The following is a 24,611-nucleotide window of genomic DNA, read 5'->3' on the forward strand; positions in this document are numbered from 1 at the left end:
ACTGTATTGTTTATTATAAGCATTATAGCACATAAAATAAATTAGATGAGTGTTTAAAATTCATTAGACAGATATATCTAATACATATCTAACGGACATGAATGCATACATGATGTCTATTTACAATGTGCTAGAGTTTACATATGTGCCTGGGTGCAACAAGGAGTCGATTAAAATTTGGGTGGAATTTGATGGTTAAAAGTATGGGAGAAGGTGCATGTTAGTTTCTTAGGGGTGTGGGGGTTAATTGGATTAGTACATGCAAAAGCTCTTAGAATTCTACTGTTACATGAGACATCCACTATCTATGTTAATGATTATTACTATTATTACTGTTATTACTAGACAAGGTGACACTGCTGTTATAATAAGGAGCTGAAAAGAAGCATTCTTTCTTCAATACCTGGGAAAATATCCTACAGAAAATAAATGAAGCTGTAGGGGTGGTCCAGGCACCCTCATAGCCTGGGATCTTTGGAGGATTTTCCCCCAGTTTTCCTTCCATGCCAGTGGTCTGACTTGAGAACCCATTCCTGGGAGTGCCGAATGAGGGTAGGCCCGTCTCTTCCTCTTTCTGGAAATAGAATCTGGCTGTTCTGATGCCAGGCCTGCCCTTCACCAACAAGGGCAGGAAGGAAGCCAGCCAGGCGGACTGCAGATTTCTACAAGCCTGGTTTGTTTGTGGGCTGGATTTTCATTTTTTTAAACTTTAATTTGGGAGGGGGGGTTGTTTTGTTTTCAGAGTGAGCTTTAGACAGCTGTATTAATCATGCAAACCCAGCCATGTGCAATGTGTTTTATCAATGGAAAAACAGGAACGGAATGGCAAGCAGCTGTGAACAGACCCAATGCAGTGCCTGAACTTGGAAGATAATCTCAACATTTCCCAAACCCACTCGCCACATGGGGTTAGTGAATGGAAAGGCTGTTCACTTGGGATAAATAATCAGATGGGAGGCAAACAGAGGAGACAGATTCTAGGGTTATTAATTTTTTTTTTTTTTTAAGTGGCAGCGATTATGACCAGAGAGCCTTGAGCTCATGGGAATTCTTAACTTGAGGGTGATAAACACAACAATGGCGGTTTGTCCTTGGCCTTTTCTCTTCTTTCCCTTTATTTTTAACTTACTGAGGCTGGTTTCCTCACCTCACTCTGCACCTGTGGTCCTTCTAAATGTGAGAGCCTGTCTGATGCATGTCCGTCATAAGGGGCTGTGCACAATCAAGTTGATGGGGAGGAGATGGGAGCCCAGTTACCACGTCTCAGTGTTCAGAGCCCTCAGGAAATGATTTGAGACTAACAAAGTGAGAAAAGCTCCCTCAGATATTTAGAGTTGGCTCTTTCCTCATTTTACAATTCAGTGGATTTTCTGCAGTGATATAGTCAAGGATAGTTATGCAAATATATGCAATTCAGGACTCATTTCAGAATAAATAAACCTAAATTAAAATTAATGGGAAAAACACCTATCAGAAACAGATCAAAAATGGAACACTATTTGTTTTACTTATTTATATGTGTCCCTTAAATTAAGGAGCAGGGAAGCACCCTGATTTTGGGGGTTTTTTGTTGTTTGTTTCTGGTATAAGAGGAAAGGAAATTTGAAAGTTTCTGATTGGCTGCAGACAATACAAATTATTCTTTGGTGTAATTCCAGTATTATTATTATCACTGCAGAAAATCAAGTAATATGATGAAGGGAACCCAAGGGAAATACGTTTGATTTATTGAGCCTTGTTTTTGTTTAATCACAGCTTGAAGGGGTTTAGGACTGCGTTCCTGCTGTGACTCTCCTGTTTATCCCCAGTCAGCCTGATGAGCCATGTAGAGTGGGGGTAAGGAGGGGAGACCCTCCAATGAGAGATATTAACAATGAAACAACTGAAATTAAACATATGTTTCTGTTACTGGAAAGTAGGAAGGAAAGTTCTCTTTTTTTTATGATGGGAGGACAGAAAGAAGCTTTGGGACTTCCCCCTCTTTCAAAACACCTTAAGGAAATTAGTTGGCTCAAAATCCTTCAAGCCTTTTGCATTAACCGTCTGCGTCAAGACATCTTCACACTTTAGGGTGGGAAGGTAGGATTCCACATAGATGATGACAACATAGGATATTTAATGAAATGAAGGTGTCTTGTCGTAGAGCTATGACCACAGTGAAGCAGTCATCTTTTCTTAGAGACTTCAGTACTCAAGGGGCACTATAAAAAAGATTAAGGATCCTGTGTGTTAGTATTTTTTTCCATAGGAAACTGCATTTCACATGGGCTGCCATCTTGATTGAAAAGAGGAGGGGAAAACAGATTTGATTCTAGAAAGTAAAAGTCCTTGTAAGAAATAGGAAACTTAAGAGGGTACTTTCTATAAGCACCTCTCACACCAGCTACCCCAAGTCTCCATGAACAGCTTTTCAATTTCTACCAGCAGAAGCCCTAAGTATTAGTAGTAAGAAAAACTATATTCTCTAAAACTATCGGATCTAAAGAAGCTATATCTACGCTCTATCTACAACATAAAATCAAACTAGGGTCATTCTCCAATCAGCAATTCCATTTGTGGGAATATATCAAGTTCAACAGAATCCCACAAGCTCTATCCTGGTCCAGACTGGTTTTCAATATCAAACACGGTTCCTTTGTGAACAGTGTCTGGCTTTATTTTGTTCAATGTTGTATGTATCATAAAGAGTAATCAGATAAAATATTCGGCTTTGGGGCTGCAGAACTGCTCTCATAAAGGATACCTTGAGTCTTAGTGATACTGTACAGGCTCGTCTCGGATGGAGCATGACCTCTCTGAGAATGTTGTCCATTGGAACAAACGTGGATGTGGATGTTTGCCACATCAAGATACCGGCAAGATGGCAACATGATAAAGTGGTGTCAATCTCTGCAGCAACAGTAGAAGATAAACGCCTTAAAATAATTGTGGCATGTCAGGAATTCAAAATGGGATACTTCCCATGAACACTAAGCCTCATGTCATGTCTAAAAAACAGACACATTTTAACAGTCTTATTTTTAGTGGCTGGGGAAGAAAACGGATTCATCAATGTTTTAGGGAAGAATCTTATTCAACAGCATTCTTCTAAAAATATTTTGGACCTTACTTGAAAGTTAAGAATAATTCTTTTATTAAGTTGTCTAGCTGATCCCTGAAACCTTGTGATTCTCATTTCTAATATAATTAAAATAAGTTTGTCTATATGTGAATATATGCATAGGCAACACATTGCATTATTGACACTCTGCATATCTACTCTCATTTCTGGCCTAATTTTTAGTTTAGACAAGTGTTAATGAAACATGATCCATCTTCAAACTTAGAAAACAGCAGCTTCCAACCTTTAATTCTGAGCACATTTCCTTTAGAGTGTATACGATAATCTTGTTTAATTGGATTTATTTTCTCCACACGAGGCCCTGCATGGCCTACTTTCCATTTTTTTTCCTCAGGTCTTTGAGTGTTATTTGCAAATCACTTTTCTGGAATTTAATTTCAATGGTAGGTTGGTTTCATTTCAGATTTTTGTATTGTTTTAATTTTATTTGCCAATTTGCCTTTAAATAGCCTTAAGCTAGAAGGTTGGGGCTATAACTTGCATCTAAATGTGATGTAGGAAGCAAAATTTAATTTGAGTGTGTAGAAAGTTCTGTGAAAAAGAATACCAAATGACTACCTGTTTTCTCATTTGTGTTTTTTAAAATAGTTGTGTTTAAAAGGAAAAGTCCCCAAATTAGCCACAATTTTAAGAAAAAGAAATGTCCTCATAATATGGTTGAGTTCAACCTTTGGTGATAGATAAATTCATTTTTACAAGTGATACAAATGATTTCAGATTTGGATTGTATAAGGTGGAAGATTCATATATTTATGAGCTACAGCATTTAACTAGCTGTGTTCCAAATATGTAAGTTCATAGTTACCTGTAATATGTATTAATTGAACAAAAAATCACTTTCTTAGCTTAGTACTATCTCCCCAGTTACTGACCAACTTGAAGTATAGACCAGTTTTCTGCCTTACAATTCATGTGAGGACAATTGACTGACTTTTCTTTGAAGGTTTAAATTTAAAAAAAAAAAAAAAAAGGTTCTATTGGTATGTGTGTGTGGATTTTGTGAATGTATTTATCCCTTTTTGTGTTTTGAACACTACAGATGATGGAGAATGACCCAGCAATAGAGCTATGATGATAAAAACAATACTGACCTTGAAGGGGGTGGGGGATTGTGGGTGAAACACGCTCTAAAGGGGAAAAAATAGTAAGCATCATGGAGAATTTATATGGATAGATAAATAGATATAGATATATCTTACTCATGTTTAGCTACTTGGACAATTATAAAACAGAAGAGTTTTCATACCCCAGGGATCATGTCTCCTATAGAGCATTTGTCTGTCCTTCCTGCCAGTGCTAAATGATCAGAGAGCTGTTAGCAAAATTTTAAATCCAAAGCCTTTAAAAATATTAGCTAGAGCAGAGGATAACACCCTATTGCGGTAACCTTACAAACAGAATCCTACCCTCCTCTGGAGAACCCACCAAGATCACAGACTTTTTGGAGTGTTTAAATTAGTAGTGATCAGATTCAGAACATGTGTCTTGGTCCTGGTGCTGGGCTCTTTAACTTCTGATGCATGAACCTGTAGTAACTAAGGGCTCCTTTCCTCCCTCTAAGCTCTCCTGTTCATATCAGCTTTAGCCAAGCATCTGGAAAATTTATTTTGGTAAACACTAATTCAGATTTTCCTTCAAATTTTCCCTTCCACATTACTGATACCAGGACAAGAGTTATGCCAGGATATAAGCTTCTTGCCATGATACAATTTGATTTTTAGTCTTTTCCTTAATCCCACCCACTTATGATAACACAATCTCATCTGAAGTTTGAAGTCAAATGTGCTTGATGACACCTACTGGTGAGTAGTAAGACATGCTTTTCTTTCATTTTTTTCATTTTTTTATTTTTTTCATATTTTTATTTATTTATTTATTTTTTATTTTTTTAATTTTAAAATCTTTAATTCTTACATGTGTTCCCAAACATGAACCCCCCTCCAACCTCCCTCCCCATAACATCTCTGTGGGTCATCCCCATGCACCAGCCCCAAGCATGCTGTATCCTGCGTCAGACATAGACTGGCGATTCAATTCTTACATGATAGTATACATGTTAGAATGCCATTGGTTTCTGAGTTCCATCCCAAAGCTACTAACCATAAACTGAACATGCTGAAAAAGCTCAGGCTTTAAGGTATCCTCTATCTGACTCATTAAAACCCAGGTTTAATAAAACTCTTCTCTGAGGCTCTTTCAGAGAGAGAGAATGTTGCATTAAGGATAAGATGCTTTACTTGGTACCCCCAAACACTGTAATGTAAGTATAATCATAATGCTTTTCTACATTCCTCCTAGCAGCTTGGTTAGATAAAGACCAGGGATAAATGAAAATTAACAACAGTCTAAACCATAAAGAGGAAAGCATATTTACATATTCACATCTGATCTGCTTGCCATCATATATCAGAAATTCTGACTAGAGTTTTGGTTGAAATTTGGGCACTTGGTACATATGGACATTAAGAAAAACAAGTCTCCTTGCAGAGTGAGCTTTCCTCTAACTTGGATGAAAGTTGTGGTTTAATGCCAAAGTTCTGTAAGTGCATTAAGATGGAACAGGTCAATAACAGCACAGTGAACAATTGTGTCTTAGTTCTACAAGTATGGAGGAGAAAAATGCTTTAAATCTCCACCAGTTACTTGGTATTAAAGTTTCCAGCTTTGAAAATAAATAGCTAAACTTTTTTCAGCATTTATAGAGCAGTTGGAGACTACTGTTCCATATTATATTCTATACATCCTATCTTATTTTTATTATTACAATTACTATTCAGCCTGTTTAAATGATTCAGCTTAATATTTTCTCATCACACTGTTCACAGCTGGATAAATGTACTCTGCTCTCATTTCAACAAGACCATTTATATTGCTAAACCATCTCATCCACCCTCCTCTTCACTTCTTCAAGTTTCCCAGCTTGTCATTATCGTCTTAGCTCCACCCTGTTATCATCATCTTAGCCCCATCATGGCCCATTAGTTATTCTCATTCTCTTAATTCCCTACTGACTTATCTTTCCTTAGATCCTTCCCCATCCCAGCTTTTTAAGCCTTATTCATCCAACATCATTTCACTTTCATTTCATCCAAGAGTAGCTGGTTGAGAGGCTTTGCCAAGTCTTAACTAACATCATCAAGTGGTGTATACTTAAACACTGGGCCCCAGAGATAGTAAAATGGCTTTGAAAGAAGCAGGGAGACTCTCATTTAAAGTGTCCCCTCCAGGGCTGGGTTGCTTAGGTGGTACTTGAAATTTCATCAAGCATAGGTTAATGATTTTTTTAATTAAAAAGAGAATTGTAAAACTTCCATACATTGATGTGGTACTGCCTCAGTGTAGATTTCTTTGTATTTTTATTCTTTTATATTCAGTCGTCCCAAAATATCTTACTAATCCATGTATTTCTCTAAAATAAAAGGTAACTGATCAGTAGAATTGTCTTTCTTTAATCTGTTGAATACTCCCTTCCTAAGGGTCAAAAGCTGAGTATAAGGCTGGACTCTCTGCTCAAAATCTCAAGGTACCAAAGACAAGCCAACAGTCTCACTACTGTAGCAAATCCAGGCTGGTGAGAGTTAATGGAAATAGGAGTGGGAGGTGTTGGAAGCATTGCCCCTGGATCAGGAGAAAAAAAAAAAAACCAAACAAACCAGTGTCTAGTCAGTGAAAAGACATCATTAGTGAAAAAGGGAAGAAGAAGTTAGATGCCATTTTACCTCTGAACTACAAAAGATACATCTCCTCATACCTTCCCTACATCAGTTCAGTTCAGTTCAGTTCAGTTCAGTCCCTCAGTCTTGTCTGACTCTTTGCAACCCCATGGACTGCAGCACACTAGGCTTCTTTGTCCATCACCAGCTCCTGGAGCTTGCTCAAACTCCTGTCCATCGAGTCAGTGATGCCATCCAACCATCTCATCCTCTGTCGTCCCCTTCTCCTCCTGCCTTCACTCTTGTGCAGCATCAAGGTCTTTTCTAATGAGTCAGTTCTTTGCATCAGGTGGCCAAAGTATTGGAGTTTCAGCTTTAGCATCAGTCCTTCCAATGAATATGCAGGACTGCTTTCCTTTAGGATTGACTGGTTTGATTTTCTTGCAGTCCAAATCACTCTCAAGAGTCTTCTCCAACACCACAGTTCAAAAGCATCAATTCTTCAGCACTCAGGTTTCTTTACAGTCCAACTCTCACATCCATGCATGACTACTGGAAAAAACCATAGCTTTGACTAGACAGACCTTTGTTGGCAAAGTGATGTCTCTTCTTTTTAATATGCTGTCTAGGTCGGTCACAGTTTTTCTTCCAAGGAGTAAGCATCTTTTAATTTCATGGCCGCAGTCACCATCTGCAGTGATTTTGGAGCCCCAAAACATAAAGTCTGCCACTGTTTCCATTGTTTCTCCATTTATTTGCCATGAAGTGATGGTACCAGATGCCATGATCTTAGTTTTCTGAATGTTGAATTTTAAGCCAACTTTCAGCAAGAGGGTCTTCAGTTCCTCTTAGCTTTCTGCCATTAAGGTGGTATAATCTGTGTATCTGAGGTTATTGATATTTCTCCCAGCAATCTTGATTCCAGCTTGTGCTTCATCTAGCCCAGAATTTTGCATGATGTGCTCTGCATATAAATTAAATAAACAGGGTGACAATATACAGCCTTGACATACTCCTTTTCCTATTTGGAAGCAGTCTGTTGTTCCATGTCCAGTTCTAACTGTTGCTTCCTGACCTGGATACAGATTTCTCAGGAGGCAGGTCAGGTGGTCTGGTATTACCATCTCTTTCAGAATTTTCCATAGTTTGTTGTGATCCACACAGACAAAGGCTTTGGCATAGTCAATAAAGCAGAAGTAAATGCTTTTCTGGAATTCTCTTGCTTTCTAGATGATCCAGTGGATGTTGGCAATTTAATCTCTGGTTCCTCTGCCTTTTCTAAATCCAACTTGAACATCTGAAAGTTCTTGGTTCATGTACTGTTGAAGCCTGGCTTGGAGAATTTTGAGCATTACTTTGCTAGTGTGTTAGATGAGTGCAATTGTGTGGTAGTTGGAACATTCTTTGGCATGGCCTTTCTTTGGGATTGGAATAAAAACTGACCTTTTCCCGTCTTGTTTGGGAAACTGCTGAGTTTTCCAAATTTGCTGGCATACTGAGTGCAGCACTTTTACAACATCATCTTTTAGGATTTAAAAGAGCTCAACTAGAATTCCATCACCTCCACTAGCTTTGTTCATAGTGATGCTTCCTAAGGCTTACTTGACTTTGCATTCCAGGATGCCTGGTGAGTGATTTTAGGTGAGTGATACACACCATCGTGGTTATCTGGATCATGAAGATCTTTTTTGTTTAGTTCTTCTGTGTATTCTTGCCACCTCATCTTCATATCTTTTGCTTCTGTTAGGTCCCTACCATTCTGTCCTTTATTGTGCACATCTTTGCATGAAATATTTCCTTGGTATCTCTAATATTCTTAAAGAGATCCTGAGTCTTTCCCATTCTATTGTTTTTCTCTATTTCTTTGCACTGATGACTGAGGAAGGCTTTCTTATCTCTCTGTGCTATTCTTTGGAACTCTGCATTCAGATGCTTTTATCTTTCCTTTTCTCCTTTGCCTTTAGCTTCTATTCTTTTCTCAGCTATTTGTAAGGCCTCCTCAAATAGCCGTTTTGTCTTTCTTTTTCTTGGAAATGGTCTCGATCACTGTACAATGTCACAAACTTCTATCCATAGTTCTTCAGGCACTCTATCAGATTTAATCCCTTGAGTCTATTTGTCACTTACATTGTATAATCCTGAGGGATTTGATTTAGGTCATATCTGAATGGTCTAGAGGTGTTCCCTATTTTCTTCAATTTCAGTCTGAATTGGCAATAAGGAGTTCATGATCTGAGCCACAGTCAGCTCCTGTACTTGTTTTTTGCTGACTGTATAGAACTTCTCCATCTTTGGGTGCAAAGAATATAATCAGTCTGATTTTGGTGTCGACCATCTGGTGATGTCCATGTGTAGAGTCATCTCTTGTGTTGTTGGAAGACGTTGTTTGCTATGACCAGTGCATTCTCTTCACAAAACTCTTTTAGACTTTGCCCTGCTTCATTTTTGTACTCCAAGGCCAAATTTGCCTGATACTCCAGGTATCTCTTGACTTCCTACTTTTGCATTCCAGTCCCATATAATGAAAAGGACATCTTTTTTTGTGTTAGTTCTAGAAGGCCTTATAGGTTTTCATAGAACCGTTCAACTTCAGCTTCTTCAGCTTTACTGGTTGGGGCATAGATTTGGATTACTTTGATACTGAATGGTTTGCCTTGAAAATGAACAGAGATCATTCTTTCATTTTTGAGATTGCACCCAAGTACTGCGTTTCAGACTCTTTTGTTGACTATGAGGACTACTCCATTTTTTCTAAAGGATTCATGCCCACTGTAATAGATATAATGGTCATCTGAGTTAAATTCGCCCATTCCAGTCTATTTTAGTTCACTGACTCTTGTTATCTTCTGTTTGACCACTTCCAATTTACCTTGATTCATGGGCCTAACATTCCAGGTTCCTGTGCAATAGTGTTCTTTACAGCATTGGACTTTACTTCCATCACCAGTCACATCCCCAACTGGGCATTGCTTTCACTTTGGCTTTGTCTCTTCATTTTTTCTGGAGTTGTTTCTCCACTCTTCTCCAGTAGCATATTGGGCACCCACTGATCCGGGGAGTTCATCTGTCCGTGTCCTATCTTTTTGCCTTTTCATTCTGTTCATGGGGTTTCAAGGCAAGAATACTGAAATGGTTTGCCATTCTCATCCCCAGTGGACCATATTTTGTCAGAGCTCTCCACCATGACCTGTCCATCTTGGGTGGCCCTACACAGCATGGCTCATAGTTTCATTGAGTCAGACAAGGCTGTGGTCCATGTGATCAGCTTGATTAATTTTCTGTGGTTGTGGTTTTCATTCTGTCTGCCTTCTGTGGGATAAGGATAAGAGGCTTATGGTAGCTTCCTGATGGGAGAGACTGACTGTGGGGGAAACTGGGTCTTGTTGTGATGTGTAGATTTACTCAGTAAATCTTTAATTCAATTTTCTGTTGATGAGCAGGGCTGTGTTCCCTCCCTGTTGTTGACCTGAGACCAAACTATGGTGGAGGTAATGAAGATAATGGAGACCTCCTTCAAAAGGTCCCATGCATGCACTGCCCCACTCAGTGCCCCCGACCCTGCAGCAGGCCATCACTGGCCCACGCCTCCACCGGAGACTCCTGGACACTCCCGGGCAAGTCTGGGTCAGTCTCTTGTGGGGTCACTGCTCCTTTCTCCTGGGTCCTGGAGTGCACAGGTTTTGTTTGTGCCCTCCAAGAGTCTGTCTCCCCATTCCTGTGAAAATTCTGGTGGCTCTATGGTGGGGTTAATGGCAATCTCCTTCAAGAGGGCTTATGCCACGCCCAGGTCTGCTGCACCCAGAGCTCCTGCCCCTGCGGCAGGCCACTGCTGACCTGTACCTCCTCAGGAGACATTCAAACACTCAAAGGCAGGTCTGGTTCAGTCTCTGCGAGGTCTCCTGGTATGCACAAGGTTTTGTTTGAGCCCTCTGAGCATCTACGTATACACATCTAGATAATGCATTAGTCTGGAGCCTGGACTCTGGAAGGAGGTTCAGTTCAGTTCGGCTCAGTCGCTCAGTCGTGTCCAACTCTTTGCGATCCCATGAATTGGAGCATGCCAGGCCTCCCTGTCCATCACCAACTCCTGGAGTTCACTCAAACTCATGTCTATCGAGTCAGTGATGTTATCCAGCCATCTCATCCTCTGTCATCCCCTTCTCCTCCTGCCCCCAATCCCTCCCAGCATCAGGGTCTTTCCTAATGAATCAACTCTTCGCATGAGGTGGCCAAAGTATTGGAGTTTCAGCTTCAGCATCAGTCCTTCCAATGAACACCCAGGACTGAGCTCCTTTAGGATGGACTGGTTGGAATCTCCTTGCAGTCCAAGGTACTCTCAAGAGTCTTTTCCAACACCACAGTTCAAAAGCAAGGAGGTTACCTGAGTTTAAACCCCATAAGTCTTATTTAGTTGCACTAATTATTTGACCTCTTTGTAGAATGGAAGAATGTGAGCTCCTGGTAAAGTAAATCATCTTTCCTGATGATTAAGCAAGATCACACATGTTAGGTGTTTGGCACGTGCACAGTATGTCCTATGTACTCACTTGATAAAAAGTCATTATATTATGGATAGAATCACCTTATTCTTCCTCCCTATTTATTTCTTTAAAAATAACTCCACGTAAGCACTGAAACAAGATAGTTTCCCTTTGTGGGTATCTTGCAGTCACAAGTTTGGATACATGGGATCTGTTAATTTACATGTGCTGACAATAGAATATCTCTTGGCACCACCAGACCCAGTCTTCACCCATATGATGTATATTCCTACATCTGACAAAGCTAAGGAGATGAATCCTTGTCCATCCATGTTGTACTGCTGAATTAATGTGTTCAGAAAAGTGATACGATGTAACACTTTGCTTAGGATGAAGACAAAGCTATCAAAGGCATTACTTGGCTAAATAGACTAAGGTATTACGGGTCCTTAGCGACCCCATGGACTGCAGCCTACCAGGCTCCCCCATCCATGGGATTTTCCAGGCAAGAGTACTGGCGTGGGGTGCCATTGCCTTCTCCAAATAAACAAGAAGACTAGAGTGAATGGAGGACAAGACAAATGAGAAAGGAATGATTCCACTGGCTTAGAAAAAATTACTATGAATACAATGTATTCTTGCCCTCTGGTTCAATTATTTTGACCCTTTTGGAGGTCAGTATTTGAATAGAGTGTGAAGAAGTGTATGTCTGTGTGTGGTGGATATATCAGTGACCGCAAACTGACACTGTACACAGTCAGCACACGTCACTGTGGCAGACACGGAAAATATGCTGATGCCCCTGTGAAGGCGGATAATTGTGAACTCTTCAGGGGTTCTGGCTAGGGATTTACCTGCCTCTGCCTCCGGCTGGCCGCAGCTCACCAGCTGCCTCGAACGCTCTGGACTGGCTGGGTCAGCAGAGCACCCTGCTGTCCACATAATGCTGTCTGTCACATGGGGCTGGCTGCGGCCACTCTCCCAAGCATCTCTCTCCTCCTGACCTTGTTCTGTGGGAAGCACTGCTACCAGCAGCGTCTTCCTTCTTCCCAATAAACCTGTCTACTTTGAATCTAAGTAATAGACTATATGTTCACACACGTACTTCCTTTTTTCCTTGTCTTCTTTTTCTTGTGTGCCCTCTTCCTCCACCCCCACCATTCTTTTGCCTGTGCAGAACTGGCTGCAATAGAGTCATGCTCCTAAAATATCCAGCTACGAAGGCTTTAACAACATATCTCCCAAATCCAAACTGGGGTGGCAGGGTGGGCATGGTGGACTTGCTATTCCTCCTACAAGAAGCAGAGCTTTCCCCTTAAAATAGTCACGCTTGGGCCTTGGGTCAAAAAGACAGGACTGTAAATTCACTAATGTTTGGTAATTTTAATAGCTTCTTTTCACCTCAAAGCTCAGTGACCTTTTGCATCTGTTCTTCCGTAAGGATTACACCTCCTAACCTTCCCACCAAATGGGAAATCAATTCCAGGCCGAATGCTGAGACAGGTGCCTGTGTGCAGAGCAGGTGCCTGTGTGGGCGGCCCTGCAGAAGGTCCCCCGGAAGTGGCACATTAATCACAGCCCTGTGCGCTTCTCAGATGTATAATGAGGGTGACTTCTGCAAAACCATCAAGGACAATATGACCATGAACTTGCCCAATTTCTTGATTCTTAGTTAACAAGCAGAAATTCTGTAAGATTCTTGATATTTCTTTATCTTACTGAGCCCTTTACGTGGACTTTTGTGAACAGAACCACAGTATTTTAGAGCTTGAGATGACCTTTCATTACCACCAGCGGTATCTCTATTATCTTTGACCTAGCCTATGCTCTTTATCCCCTCTTCAAATGATTCTTTTCCCCTTCTTCCTCTTTTTCTTTCTTTCATCCCTGTGTAAAATAAGCTACCATGGAGCCTACACCATCTTTCTATCCTCCTTGCCCTTCCTCTTTCTCAGTCTATAGGTATCATTGTATGTATTATTTGAAGTATGTCATTAGCACAGTGCTTCTGAGTGGGAAAAGAAGATACTTTTATGCCAATTTATAGTTGTTCACTTTCTCTAACTAATCCAATTATACCATTTTCTTTTTTCCAATCCCCCTAAAAACCTCTTGTTAACTGTATGTTGTTCTACTTAATCAGCTCCCCTTAGATTTGTCAGAATCTCAAGTTTCAGAGTTGAGGCTGCTTTCCCCTCTATTTATGGAATCCCTAATGTCAGGAATGAAACAGGTAAGTACATTTCTAAATAAATGTCTTCTCAATTGTTTTGAGATAGCAGTGTCTCCAGCTTAAGTCAAAAACACTGATGTTTGGTCTTTGGAGACAAATAGACAGGGATATGAATTTTAAACTTCATATTGACACAACATTTGTAGCACAGCTGTATCCCATCAAACGTACAGACTGAAGTCAGTGGGAGTTATGGATAAGAAAATGAAGGTCAAATTCAGAAGAGTTTGTGGTGGTGTTTTGCTTGTTTGTTTTTTAGTAAGTGGAGTTGGATCTTGAGCAGTTTTAAAATGACTTTAATACTATGTTTCAAGGGAACTCTTAAATTGCTTCTTCTCTTAAAAATCTTTTCCTTGAAGGCTTATCTAAACTGAATAAAGCAAGATGAAGACATTTCTCCTGGCCCTAGTGTTTCTAAATTTTCCAATTTAGCCCATGAAGGAAACAGTAACAACAACAAAGCTTCTAGTAGCTTGTTATTTCATAATAATAATAATAATAATAATAAATTTGTTGGACTTTCTCTGGCCAAATGAACTCTCTGGTCCAGCATGTGCTAACTCTTTGGTTTGTTTTACTTAATCTGATAAACATTTTCCTATCCTAATTGTCCTCATTTTCCCTGATCTCATGGATCATAGTTCTGTTTTTCAGGAGGCATCTGATTCTACGCTCATAGCCGCCAGGCCAACAAGTCAGGGGGCAGGTATCTAACTATAACATGCTCTTCAAGGGAAAGGCTAGAAGGTGGTCTTTCCTATGAAATTACTGTTTCCAGTAACTTAAAACAACTTGTCCTTCCTTAGTCTGCCTTGAGGATCTTCTTTGGTCTTCAGAGGAAACTTTGCTTCTCTCTCTCATCATCCTATGTTTCTTCCAAAAAATCTATCAGACAAATAATGTTTCTTGCTGCTACACTGAAACCTTTCTGCAACCATTTCTCCTCCTTTAGATTTTATATTATGTTTTAATCATTCATTCCACTCTACCTCTTGTGTTGTTAAAAATACACTTTCTTTTTCCAGCCTCTCCCTTCTCCCAGCACCTTATCCATCCTCCCTGAATACTGCTTCTTTAATCACTCCCATGCCTGCCATTTTTAAAGAGCCATCCACTTTCCAGGATCTTACATCATCTAGGCTTCTTAAAGAGACCATCACCAGAGAGATTTTTGTTCAATGAATATTCTTACAGTTTAACCAATCAGGAAAGAAAAACTAAAAAAATCAGACAAAGAAACAAGGCAGTTATCACAAGTGAACAGGGACTAGAGAGGACAGGTATTCCATTTGTAAATTTTGTCTTATGATAGGGATTGAGAACTTGTGGTTTTGTTTCAGAGGTGATACTCTGATTTTTGCATATGTTTATATTTAATAGTAAGGGAATGATTTTCAAATTTTCCACGGGAGAAACTTTGACTTGGTTCTCCTAAGTGGGCTCCCTCTTTGGCATACTTACTGAAAAGGACGAGGCTGGCGTTGGTCATCCCCAGATTGTTGGCAGCCACGCATGTATAGTTGCCATAGTGCTCCTCAGTGACATTGGTCACTGTCAGGGAAGACTGGCCCTCCGTGCTCTTAATCTCAAGGCCATTGGCACTATTTATCCTAAGGGTTCAAAGACAGAAGAGTAAAGAGAAACAACTATGAAGATTTGGTGCAGTCATTTATTTTTCATCTTTTAAACTGAAGAAAAGGGAGCGAAAGGAAGTAGTTAGAGCCTATTGCTCCTGCTCAATTCCTCATTTTAATGGCACAGTCCCAAAGTATCAGAATCAAAGTCTACCAATGGAGACAGCTTGGGAACGGATGAGTTTCACTGGGCTTTGGTTTCTGTTCCAGGCAAGAAAGACATGCAGGTGGAAACTGCCCACTCTGTGCATGTAAACTGCATGCTTTGGGGCTGGAGTCTAAGAGCTACAGTCCCAAAGCACCAGGTAAAAAGCCTTGGAAAAGGAATAGTCTAATTGGAAAGGCCTAGTGGTTACGGCTAGGGTGGGTGTTTCATCAAGGCTTCTGGTTTCCCTTGCTGAGCAGGGGAGACCCAGGGGGGCACAGCAGATTGGGAACAAACCTGGTGTCATCTCGGTACCACTCAAAGTCAGGCGCAGGCACTGCCGAGGCTTCGCATTTGAGGGAAGCTTTTCGGCCGGTGGTGGCTTCGTTGCTCTTGGATTCCGTGATAGTGGGAGGATCTATAGGAAGGACAGACAGACAGTTTAGTTTACATGAGCTTTGGATGGTGCGCCAGAATTTCCACACCAGGAGGACTTAGAAAGAATAGTGTGACTGCAGAGGAGCAGGACCAAAATCGCCTTAAAGCTCCATTTATGTGAATGATGTGATTGGCTGAATGGGACTGATTACTAGAAAACTAAATGAAAATAAGAGATCAGTGAAACTGTAGACTTGGTTTATTTAAATGTGACACTGAAAAGGGTTTTATGGAAATGAAGTCTAGGATTTCTTTTTCTCTTCCAATAGATCATCTGTTATTCCAATCACAGGTTATCATATTTACATAGTTTTTTCTTTTCTTTTTGTACATTAAGTGGTTGATACTAAAGGACTTGGGATTTGAAATGTGTAATCTGAGCTTTTTTCTTTTTCACCTTCATCAGCATCATCATTATTATTGTTACCTTCAGAGATGGTAGTAAGAAATCTGACAAAAATCATAGAGCACTAAAGTCCATTTAGCTCAGGCTTAGCCTGATACCATTGCAAGAATTCAGGAAAACAAACTGATGTTAAATAATTGCTATACTGTTTTCCCTCCTCTGTGTTCCGTTATTTCCATTCTCCAGGTCAGTTTCGCTTTTATGAGTGAGAGTGCAGTTTGAAATCTGTCATGGTACATGAATATCTTCCTGGGGTTCCAACTTCTTCTCTCTTTGGCTGTTGCGCACTTGATTTTTTCTGCTTAGTACTGGGCCCACAAAACTGTGACAGCCTTGAAATGAGCCCAGAAATACATTCTAATTTTCCATGATTCTCTCAAGCAATCCCATGGAAAGTGGAACAAGGGTTTACAGGATCACAGGACTCAGCCACAAGGGTAAACTTAAGCTCTAGGCTTGAGGATGCTGTGTTAGTGCAATTTATGGACTTTCCAAGGAGAAAAAGACTTCTGTCCAAAGGTCATTTGCCAGAAAATGGCAACTTGGCTGTGTGTACATGGATAAAATAGATCCAAACCACCTGTTTATATTTTACAGATGAAAAACCTTATTTAGGTAAATCAGTGAAGTGAACTTTAGTATTAAAAAATCATTGAATTCACCTCTGCTCTTTAGCACCTGGTTCAGCTCACTTTTTTTCAGGGTTTTATCTTCATAATCAAAAACTATTTTCCAAGTTTTCTGCCTCTAGAAGATCTGGATTCTTTTAGTTTAAAAAGATATACAAAAGCATCAGGTTAGTCTGCTATTTTCTCCCCCATTTCATTTCACATGAGCTTGGGCGTCTTTGAATTACTGTCAGAGAGAGGAGGCCTTAGAGTACACCTGGAGAGCATGGCCAGCCCATGCGTAAACACGTGCCAGAGAGGGAGGGGTTGTTGTTCTGTTTTAGATTGATCTCCTCATTCCTGTAGAGACACAGAAAGGCAACATGGAGAGTGGAAAGAACCCTAGACTAGAACCTAGGCTTGCTGGAATTTAGTCTCTGTTTGGTTGTGTGGACTTCCCATCACACACTATCTTTCTGAGCCTTGGTTTTATTATTTATAAAATGAAGGAACAACACATTAGAGATCTATAGAGTATTACTTCAACTTGGAAAAAAAAGGCCAATTCTAACCCAAACAGCCTATTCATCACAAATGGGTAGTATGAGGACCCAAGTGTATTTTCATACCTTTAATCCTTAAATTGCTAATTTCAAAATTGTAACTCATTTATCTAATATATGGGTTGGGGGCTCAGGATTAGCAACCAGAAATAGAAACTGGAGGTCTAATTTTGACTCTTAACCAGAGCTGTGGCCTAGTCAAATGTCTGTACCCCTTCGCGCTTTTTCTTTCTCATATTTTCAAATAAGAAATTAGTTTAAAATGATCACCAAGTTTCCTTTTAAAATTCTTTCATTCTGTAATTGGTTATGTCAATTGTAAGAGCACATGAGTTCAGAGGTTAATGTAATGATTAGAGGTAGTGGTATGAGGGAGGTATTTGTACAGAGACGGGGCATTGAGTAAAAATTAAGAGCTTGGAATTAAAGTTTGACAGACCTGAGCTCAAATTTAGTCTCTGTCCTTTAGCATTAAGAGAGCTCATTACTTTGTCTAGAGTCCCACTGTTGCAATATCGTCATCTAAACATGCTGGAACCAAGCGCAGGGGGGATCATTTGGAGATTGCTGAAGGAACCCAGAGATAGCCTGCACTAGGTTTGTGATAAAGGGGATGGAAAGAAATGAATAGGACAGATTTGAGACGGAAGATATGGACTGCAGAACGGACAAGATTAGTTGTGAACGGTGAGGGCAGAGTATCAAAGATAACACCCAAGTTTCCAACCTGAGTATCCACGTGATGCCATCCACTGAATAATGTTAGTCCCCCATCTTCACCACTTTGCTGTATTAGGTTAGGCTCTTACATTGCTAATAACCCTACAATCTGTAGAATGTTGAGCAGAGGGCTGATCTTGTTTGTGAGTCTATGGGTTTGTTTAACTTCTCAATTTGTAAAATGAGTTTTCACCAGTGTTTATGAGTTTCTGGAGCTACCTGGTTAACAGTGTGATGACCAGCCCCAACCTGGGCCAGACTCCATGTTTTCCATCGCCTCCACCCTGGAGCTCATAGTTGGAGCACCTCAACATATTAATAGTCCATGGTGGAGGTCTTCCAGCCCTCATCCAAGTCATACAAGTCCGTGCTGTACAGTTTTATGGAAACGTTCTTCCTCACTCTGGATGTTTCCTTCCGTGTGGTGGGTGGGAGCTTACTTAGTAAACCTCCTTGCTCTGGAACCCAGGGGGTGATTTTTCTACCAGAAAAATTAGGGAAGAACAAACTCGGTCTGTTTGCTTCATCTCTCTTCTTTCTTTCTTCTGGGACCAGACTTCTGGTGGGGATCAGAGGTCCTCTGCTTCTCCAGACTGATGTCTTACCTAGGCTCTCTCCTTCCTGCTCTCATGTGGGCAGGCCTGTCCTGGTCCAGGGCTGCCATATCTGGGGAGGTAGATGGGGCACGCCAAATTATTACCTCTAACCACGTTGATTTCTCACAATAGGGGCAATTGGGCCTCCTGTATGTCTCTTTTACTAATTTCTCAGAACCTGAATAGCTAAGTAGTAAGCTATTTATTGGGTTTCCCAGGTGGGCTAGTGGTAAAGAACCTGCTTGCCAATGCTGGAGACATGAGACACAGGTTCAATCCCTGGGTCGGGAAAATCCCCTGAAAAAGGGAATGACAACCCACTCCAGTATTCTCGCCTGGAGAATCCCAGGGAGAGAGGACCCTGCCAAGCTACAGTCCATAGGATCACATAGAATCAGACACAACTGCAGTGACTTAGCACACACACACACACACACACACACACACACACAGAGGACCTTGGCAAGCTACAGTCCATAGGATCACATAGAATAAGACACAACTGAAGTGACTTAGAGCGTGCATGTGCACATACACACACACACACACACACACACACACACACACACACACGCTATGTATTAGCTCCTTAGAGATGCCAGCATGGTGAGGGTGGTGTTGAACTAGGGTTGAATACTTTTAAATGCATTGATCTTGGGACAGGACTAACTGGTCAGTTATAAAGGCCAAACACTTGTTCTTCTCCTTGAGCGTCTAGGAAGTTTCTCATACCAAGGTGTTGTCACAGAGAATGATAAATGTATGAATAGTTCATTACTTCTAGTATTTCTCAAATGACACAATGGTCTGTTCCATTCCATAGCTTATTGGAATGAACATTTCAAAATTCATTTGTAATGAACTTTGTATAGGTGAGGCTAAGAAAGTTATTACAAATCATATCGTGGCATGTCTGGTATGGTTAAAATAATAGATGTCCTCGCTCAAAATACAGTTATAATTAAAATGTGGCTTAATAAAAATGCTGCACAGAGGCCCATTGTTATTCTTTACATGACTTTGCAATAGCTTACAATTGTCAGAGGACTCTTCTGGTTATTACTTTAAAATTTTGGGTTCTGAAAATATTAATAAGGGCTTTCTTCTCATATCACCATCAACAAGACTCTTTCAACTAGAATGAACATGATAACAATGATAGTGGCCTAGCAAACAGAATATCACTCATTTAATCTTCCCAGTGTTTGGAATAATAGTATAAAGGAGCGAAATTCTTGAGAAAAGATTCAATTTATAGACATTTACCATGTGTCAGCACTCCCCTAGGCTTTATTTATTCTTTTCATCTAAATAGTAGCCCTAGAAGTAAGGATTATTAACCCTATATTATGAATGAGAAGGCAGGTCTGCAGAAGGTTAGTTAATTGTGCAAATTCACACAACCAGCATTTGATAGAGTATATATTTGAACTCATGTTCTGAAGCCCATGCTCTGAACTTCTCTGTATTTCCATTTGAATGAGTTCCTCTGGAGAGAAATTAACTCCTAACATGCAAGAACACCATTTCGGAGAGCATGCTGGTAGCTTAAAAGGTAGATGTTACATATTTCAGCTATCATAAGGCACCCCAAATGGCACAACATGCACTGGGACAGTGGGTATAAACCCACATTAGAAATCAGGATTTGCGGGCTCAATTGCTGCTTCTGCACTTAGGTTGTTGCCTCTTGAGGGTGACACGTTAACTTCTTAGAGTCTCTCACCTTTGAATGGAGATAATAAGACCTTCCTACCCGTCTCACAGGTTTGATGACAAGACCAAATGAAGTCTCATATATCAGAGCATATTTATCACCTGAAGAGATTACGTTTATTATTATTATTTTTACTATTTCTCACATGATATCTTGGAAGGAAAGAGGGCTTTGGAGTTAGACCTGGGCAGCGTCCTATCTCTACCACTCACAGGCTATTTGGTCTTATGGCAGACAATGCTGACATTTTCTGAGCTCTGTTTTTGTCCTCTGCATGGGATGATTTGATTATCCCCCCACGTTAATGTGTGATGGTGGGCCAACTGGGTGGGGAGCAGAGAATATCGGCAATAAGAGCGTCATTGTTTTCAGAGAATTTAAAAATAATAAAACTAAAAGTTGTCTTTTTTTTTTTCTAAAGATCACCATGTACCAGCAATACTAAACCAAATATACCAAAAACTGTCAGTGATAAAGTAGGTCATTACTCCTTTTATGGAGCAGGCCAGGTCCCACACACTCTTCCTTGCTTGGCCACTGTTGGTGAGGTGATTACAGTGAATCATACAAAATCTCCAATAGAGTCTTGGTACTCTGGAGGTTTGCAGGAAATGATGGTTATTGCTCACATGGCAAAGTTACAGTAGAAAAATGCAGTACTCTCGATTCTTACTGAATAGTTCATCTGACAATCCCATAATAGACTCACGGACATTAGGATGTGTCTTCCCTGGTGGCTCAGATGGTAAAGCATCTGCCTACGATGCAGGAGACACGGGTTCGATCCCTGGGTTGGGAAGATCCCCTGGAGAAGGAAATGGCAACCCACTCCAGTATTCTTGCCTGGAGAATCCCATGGACTGAGGATCCTGGTAGGCTACAGTCCATGGGGTCGCAAAGAGTCGGACACGACTTCACTTTCACTTTCACTTTCACTTTCACTTTCACTTTACTGACATCATCCCCAACACAGAGTAAACTGCAGGTTGTCATGGAGAATAGAGAGGTGTAGCCATGAAGTTTTAGAGAAGGTAGCCAGTCTCATTCCATATTGAGCAGTTATTTTCCTCAACTTTTATCATTAGATGATGAATCAAAGTATTGAAGAGTTCAGTTAAAATACAGATACATTATCTGGAGACAAAGGATGTGCCCGGTCACAGTTGTGGAAAATACGGTAGGTAACCTCACTTCCTTTCATACATGGCTACTGAATGTAAGGGTGAGCTTTAGAAACGCCAAGGTCCCGTGTCCCACAGCACCTGGTTGGGTTGATTAGCTCTGACACCAGACTGCAGGTAGAGCTGAGTTCAAAGGGAGAAAAGAAGAAAATAAAAGTAACAGAGTGACAGTGTGATCGTAGTTGGAGGGGTAGCCGTGGAAAAGCTGCAGGCAGGAATATGAGCTGCTCGATGGGTTCTGCGGCAGCAGGCCTGACAGCTGGGGGCAGATCTTGAGAAAAAGTTCTCCAAGAATAGGTAAACCATCCAGTATAAGAAGACTCCAAATAAAATTCAGCCCTCTGGCAGCCCACTCCATTGTTCTTGCCTGGAGAATCCCAGGGACGGGGGAGCCTGGTGGGCTGCGGTCTATGGGGTCGCACAAAGTCAGACAAACTGAAGCGACTTAGCAGCAGCAGCAGCACTTGCTGAACATTATCCTTGGGATAGTGGGTACTAGGATAAGACAAACCCATGAGTAGCTACTTTTAACTCTCCGTGAGAACTGAAATTGAGGAATTACATCTAGAACCGGTAAATGGAGGACAGTTGTCCCTAGGGTTGGTATCTGGATGAAATTGGTAGCTAAATTCTAAGATATGAGAAAATAGAAGTCGTGCCTACTGAATGAAATTCTACTCAGTTTATTTAGTTGAAGAGATTTCAGGTCAATAATTTAGCTTCTGTAAATTCCGGGACCTCCTACCGCTTAGAAAATAGATTTTGCATGTCTAATGCAAATGGCTGTGCACAGTGCTGTAGATCAACTGTGGAGAAGGATTATCCAGTGAAATCGCTCAGTTGTGTCCGACTCTGTGCGACTTTGTGGACTGTAGCCTACCAGGCTTCTCTATCCATGGGATCTCCAGGCAAGGATACTGGAGTGGGTTACCATTTCCTTCTCCAGGGGATCTTCCCGACCCAGGGACTGAACCTGGGTCTCCCGCATTGGAGGCAGATGCTTTAACCTCTGAGCTAGCAGGGAAGACCTGGATTATCCAAGAGGAATAAAAAGGAGAGACTGTAAGATCCAGCTTGTGAACTAAACAGAGGAACTGTTTTCTCTCTCTTGTTTACTGCTCTAGCTTTCAGTGCCCTGCAACAAATATCTGTTGGCAACTGAGTAAATGAATCAATGAGATGCAAGTAAGAAAAAATTACCAGCACTGGGATTTTTTTTTTTAAGTGGTACTCTGAATCAGTTTCATTATGATGATCTATTCAGCCATTAATTCTGTTAGTCATTCTGCTCCCCTGACCTAATTGCAAACCTTGTGCCTTGAAACGGAAGCGGAATCAGCTTAAAGAAAAGGCCATCTTCACAGTACAACAACCACTTGTGCTCAGCCGTGGCCAGCTCTTTGTGACCCCATGGACTGCGCCCACCAGGCTCCTCTGTCCTTGGGATTCTCTAGGCAAGAATGCTGGAGTGGGTTGCCATTTCCTCCTCCAGGAGATCTTCGTGACCCAAGGATCGAACCTGCATCTCCTGCATTGGTAGGCAGACTCTTTAGCCACCTGGGTAGGCAGGCTTATATGAAGTGATGAAGGTGATGCTGGAAATTTGTCAGTTTCAATGAATTTTGCTAACCAGGCCTCAAACTGTAATTTCATCTTGGAGACTTCATCTTTTTAATACAAATGCATTTAAGTAGGGTGAATTGTTTGAACGGGACGACAGGTGCAGTGCCTAGTTGTTTTAATATAATATAAACACAGCTTAATGAAGTGCTGGTAATAGGTGTTTCCAAAGGACACTGACTTAGAATATGCTTCTTGATTTGTGACCAATAGCAATGTTCAAAGTCTGGAGAAATGTTAAGAGAGAGCAGAATTTACCTGTGAGCGTGTGGGTCACCTATTCATTCAGTAAACATTTACTGAGCAATTTTTATAAAGCATGTGTTAGGTGCTGCTGTTTAGGACAGACTGGCTGACTAAGCTCATTTTAGTTTTCTGTGTAATTTCTTATGACATGTCTTTTTAGCATCTTGAGGCTCTGTACATATTCTTCTGTGGTTCATTCATCACTTGGAAAAGCTCACATTTTTATAAAAGGCTTTTCTTGAAAATTATCAGTATTTTCTTCTGTTCTAAGTTACACTTCAGGGACAGTCAAGAAGGAGCAGTGTCAGACTAATTGCACTAATAATAATAGGACCCAGGCGGCTGGCTTTGATCTAGGGAACCATCTGCAACGCCGACCGCTTTGATGTTTCACACAATGGAAGCATAAATATTTTCAATGTACTCCATGATTGGACTTTCAGAAATCTAATTAAGATGAAGGTCAATTAAGAGAAAATAAAATCTTAACTCCGAAAGTCAGAGAAGAGGTGGAAGAGGACGGCATGGCTGTATGTACATAAAAGAAGCTGGTTAACCTAATTATAAACTTATATCAATACCAGAGAAATTGCCTTTCATGTGAAAAAAAGGTCCTAAAGCATTTTATAACATTGAGATCATTAATGTGTCTTTGAAACACACCCAGGACTGGAAAAGAATAGTAATACTGGCATTTCAAATCTCTATTACTTAAAAAATAATCACAGACAGTGACAGGATAAAAACACTTCGGACCTTATCAAACACAGCCCCTTGCTTCTTGGAAATGAGTGCCATAGATGATACAGCGGCGTGGTATCTGTAGAACCATCGAAGTATGGTGTGAAGGGGATTTCGCTTTCTGTTTCAGAAGGCTGCCAGGCTGGAGCAAGGCCATGGGAAAGAGCGCAGCCCAGAATAGACCAGGTCACCTAAGGCAAGTTTCCTTGGTTCTCTATGCCTCTGTTTCCAAATTTTAAAAATCAGGCTAAGGATGATTATCCTATGAGTTTGCTGTGAGGATTAAAGCTCAAATATAAATCCCTTAGTACATACTAAGAGTTGAAAACACCTGTTCCTCTTTCTCCTAAGGAAAGGCATGGGCTTTAGAATCACAGACTGGAGTCTGAATCCCTTTTCTCACCCTTGCTTTCTGTGTCACTTTGGAAAGGCAATTATACCTCCTTGGGCTTTAGTGTTTCAAACCCTGAAACAGAGTCATTGGTATCTACCTGGCTAGGCACTTCAT

At 40.7% G+C, this 24,611-nt stretch overlaps 1 protein-coding gene across 3 annotated transcripts in view; it reads right to left on the reverse strand.

The window, feature by feature from the left end:
* The window catches only part of LSAMP (limbic system associated membrane protein), a 708,470-nt gene that overhangs the window by 27,551 nt on the left and 656,308 nt on the right, over positions 1 to 24,611 (reverse strand). For 2 of the 3 annotated variants that reach the window (XM_042231712.2, XM_015092453.4), the window contains exons 5-7: positions 15,565 to 15,685; positions 14,950 to 15,098; positions 4,213 to 4,248 (exon numbers count right to left, since the gene is read on the reverse strand). In XM_042231712.2, coding sequence (XP_042087646.1) covers positions 4,213 to 4,248; positions 14,950 to 15,098; positions 15,565 to 15,685 — 306 coding nt within the window. The remainder of the gene's footprint in view (positions 1 to 4,212; positions 4,249 to 14,949; positions 15,099 to 15,564; positions 15,686 to 24,611) is intronic. The other variant, XM_015092455.4, reaches the window with a different exon arrangement.

The sequence above is a fragment of the Ovis aries genome, chromosome 1 (assembly GCF_016772045.2).
Source record: "Ovis aries strain OAR_USU_Benz2616 breed Rambouillet chromosome 1, ARS-UI_Ramb_v3.0, whole genome shotgun sequence".
In the NCBI taxonomy this organism is placed as follows: Eukaryota; Metazoa; Chordata; class Mammalia; order Artiodactyla; family Bovidae; genus Ovis; species Ovis aries.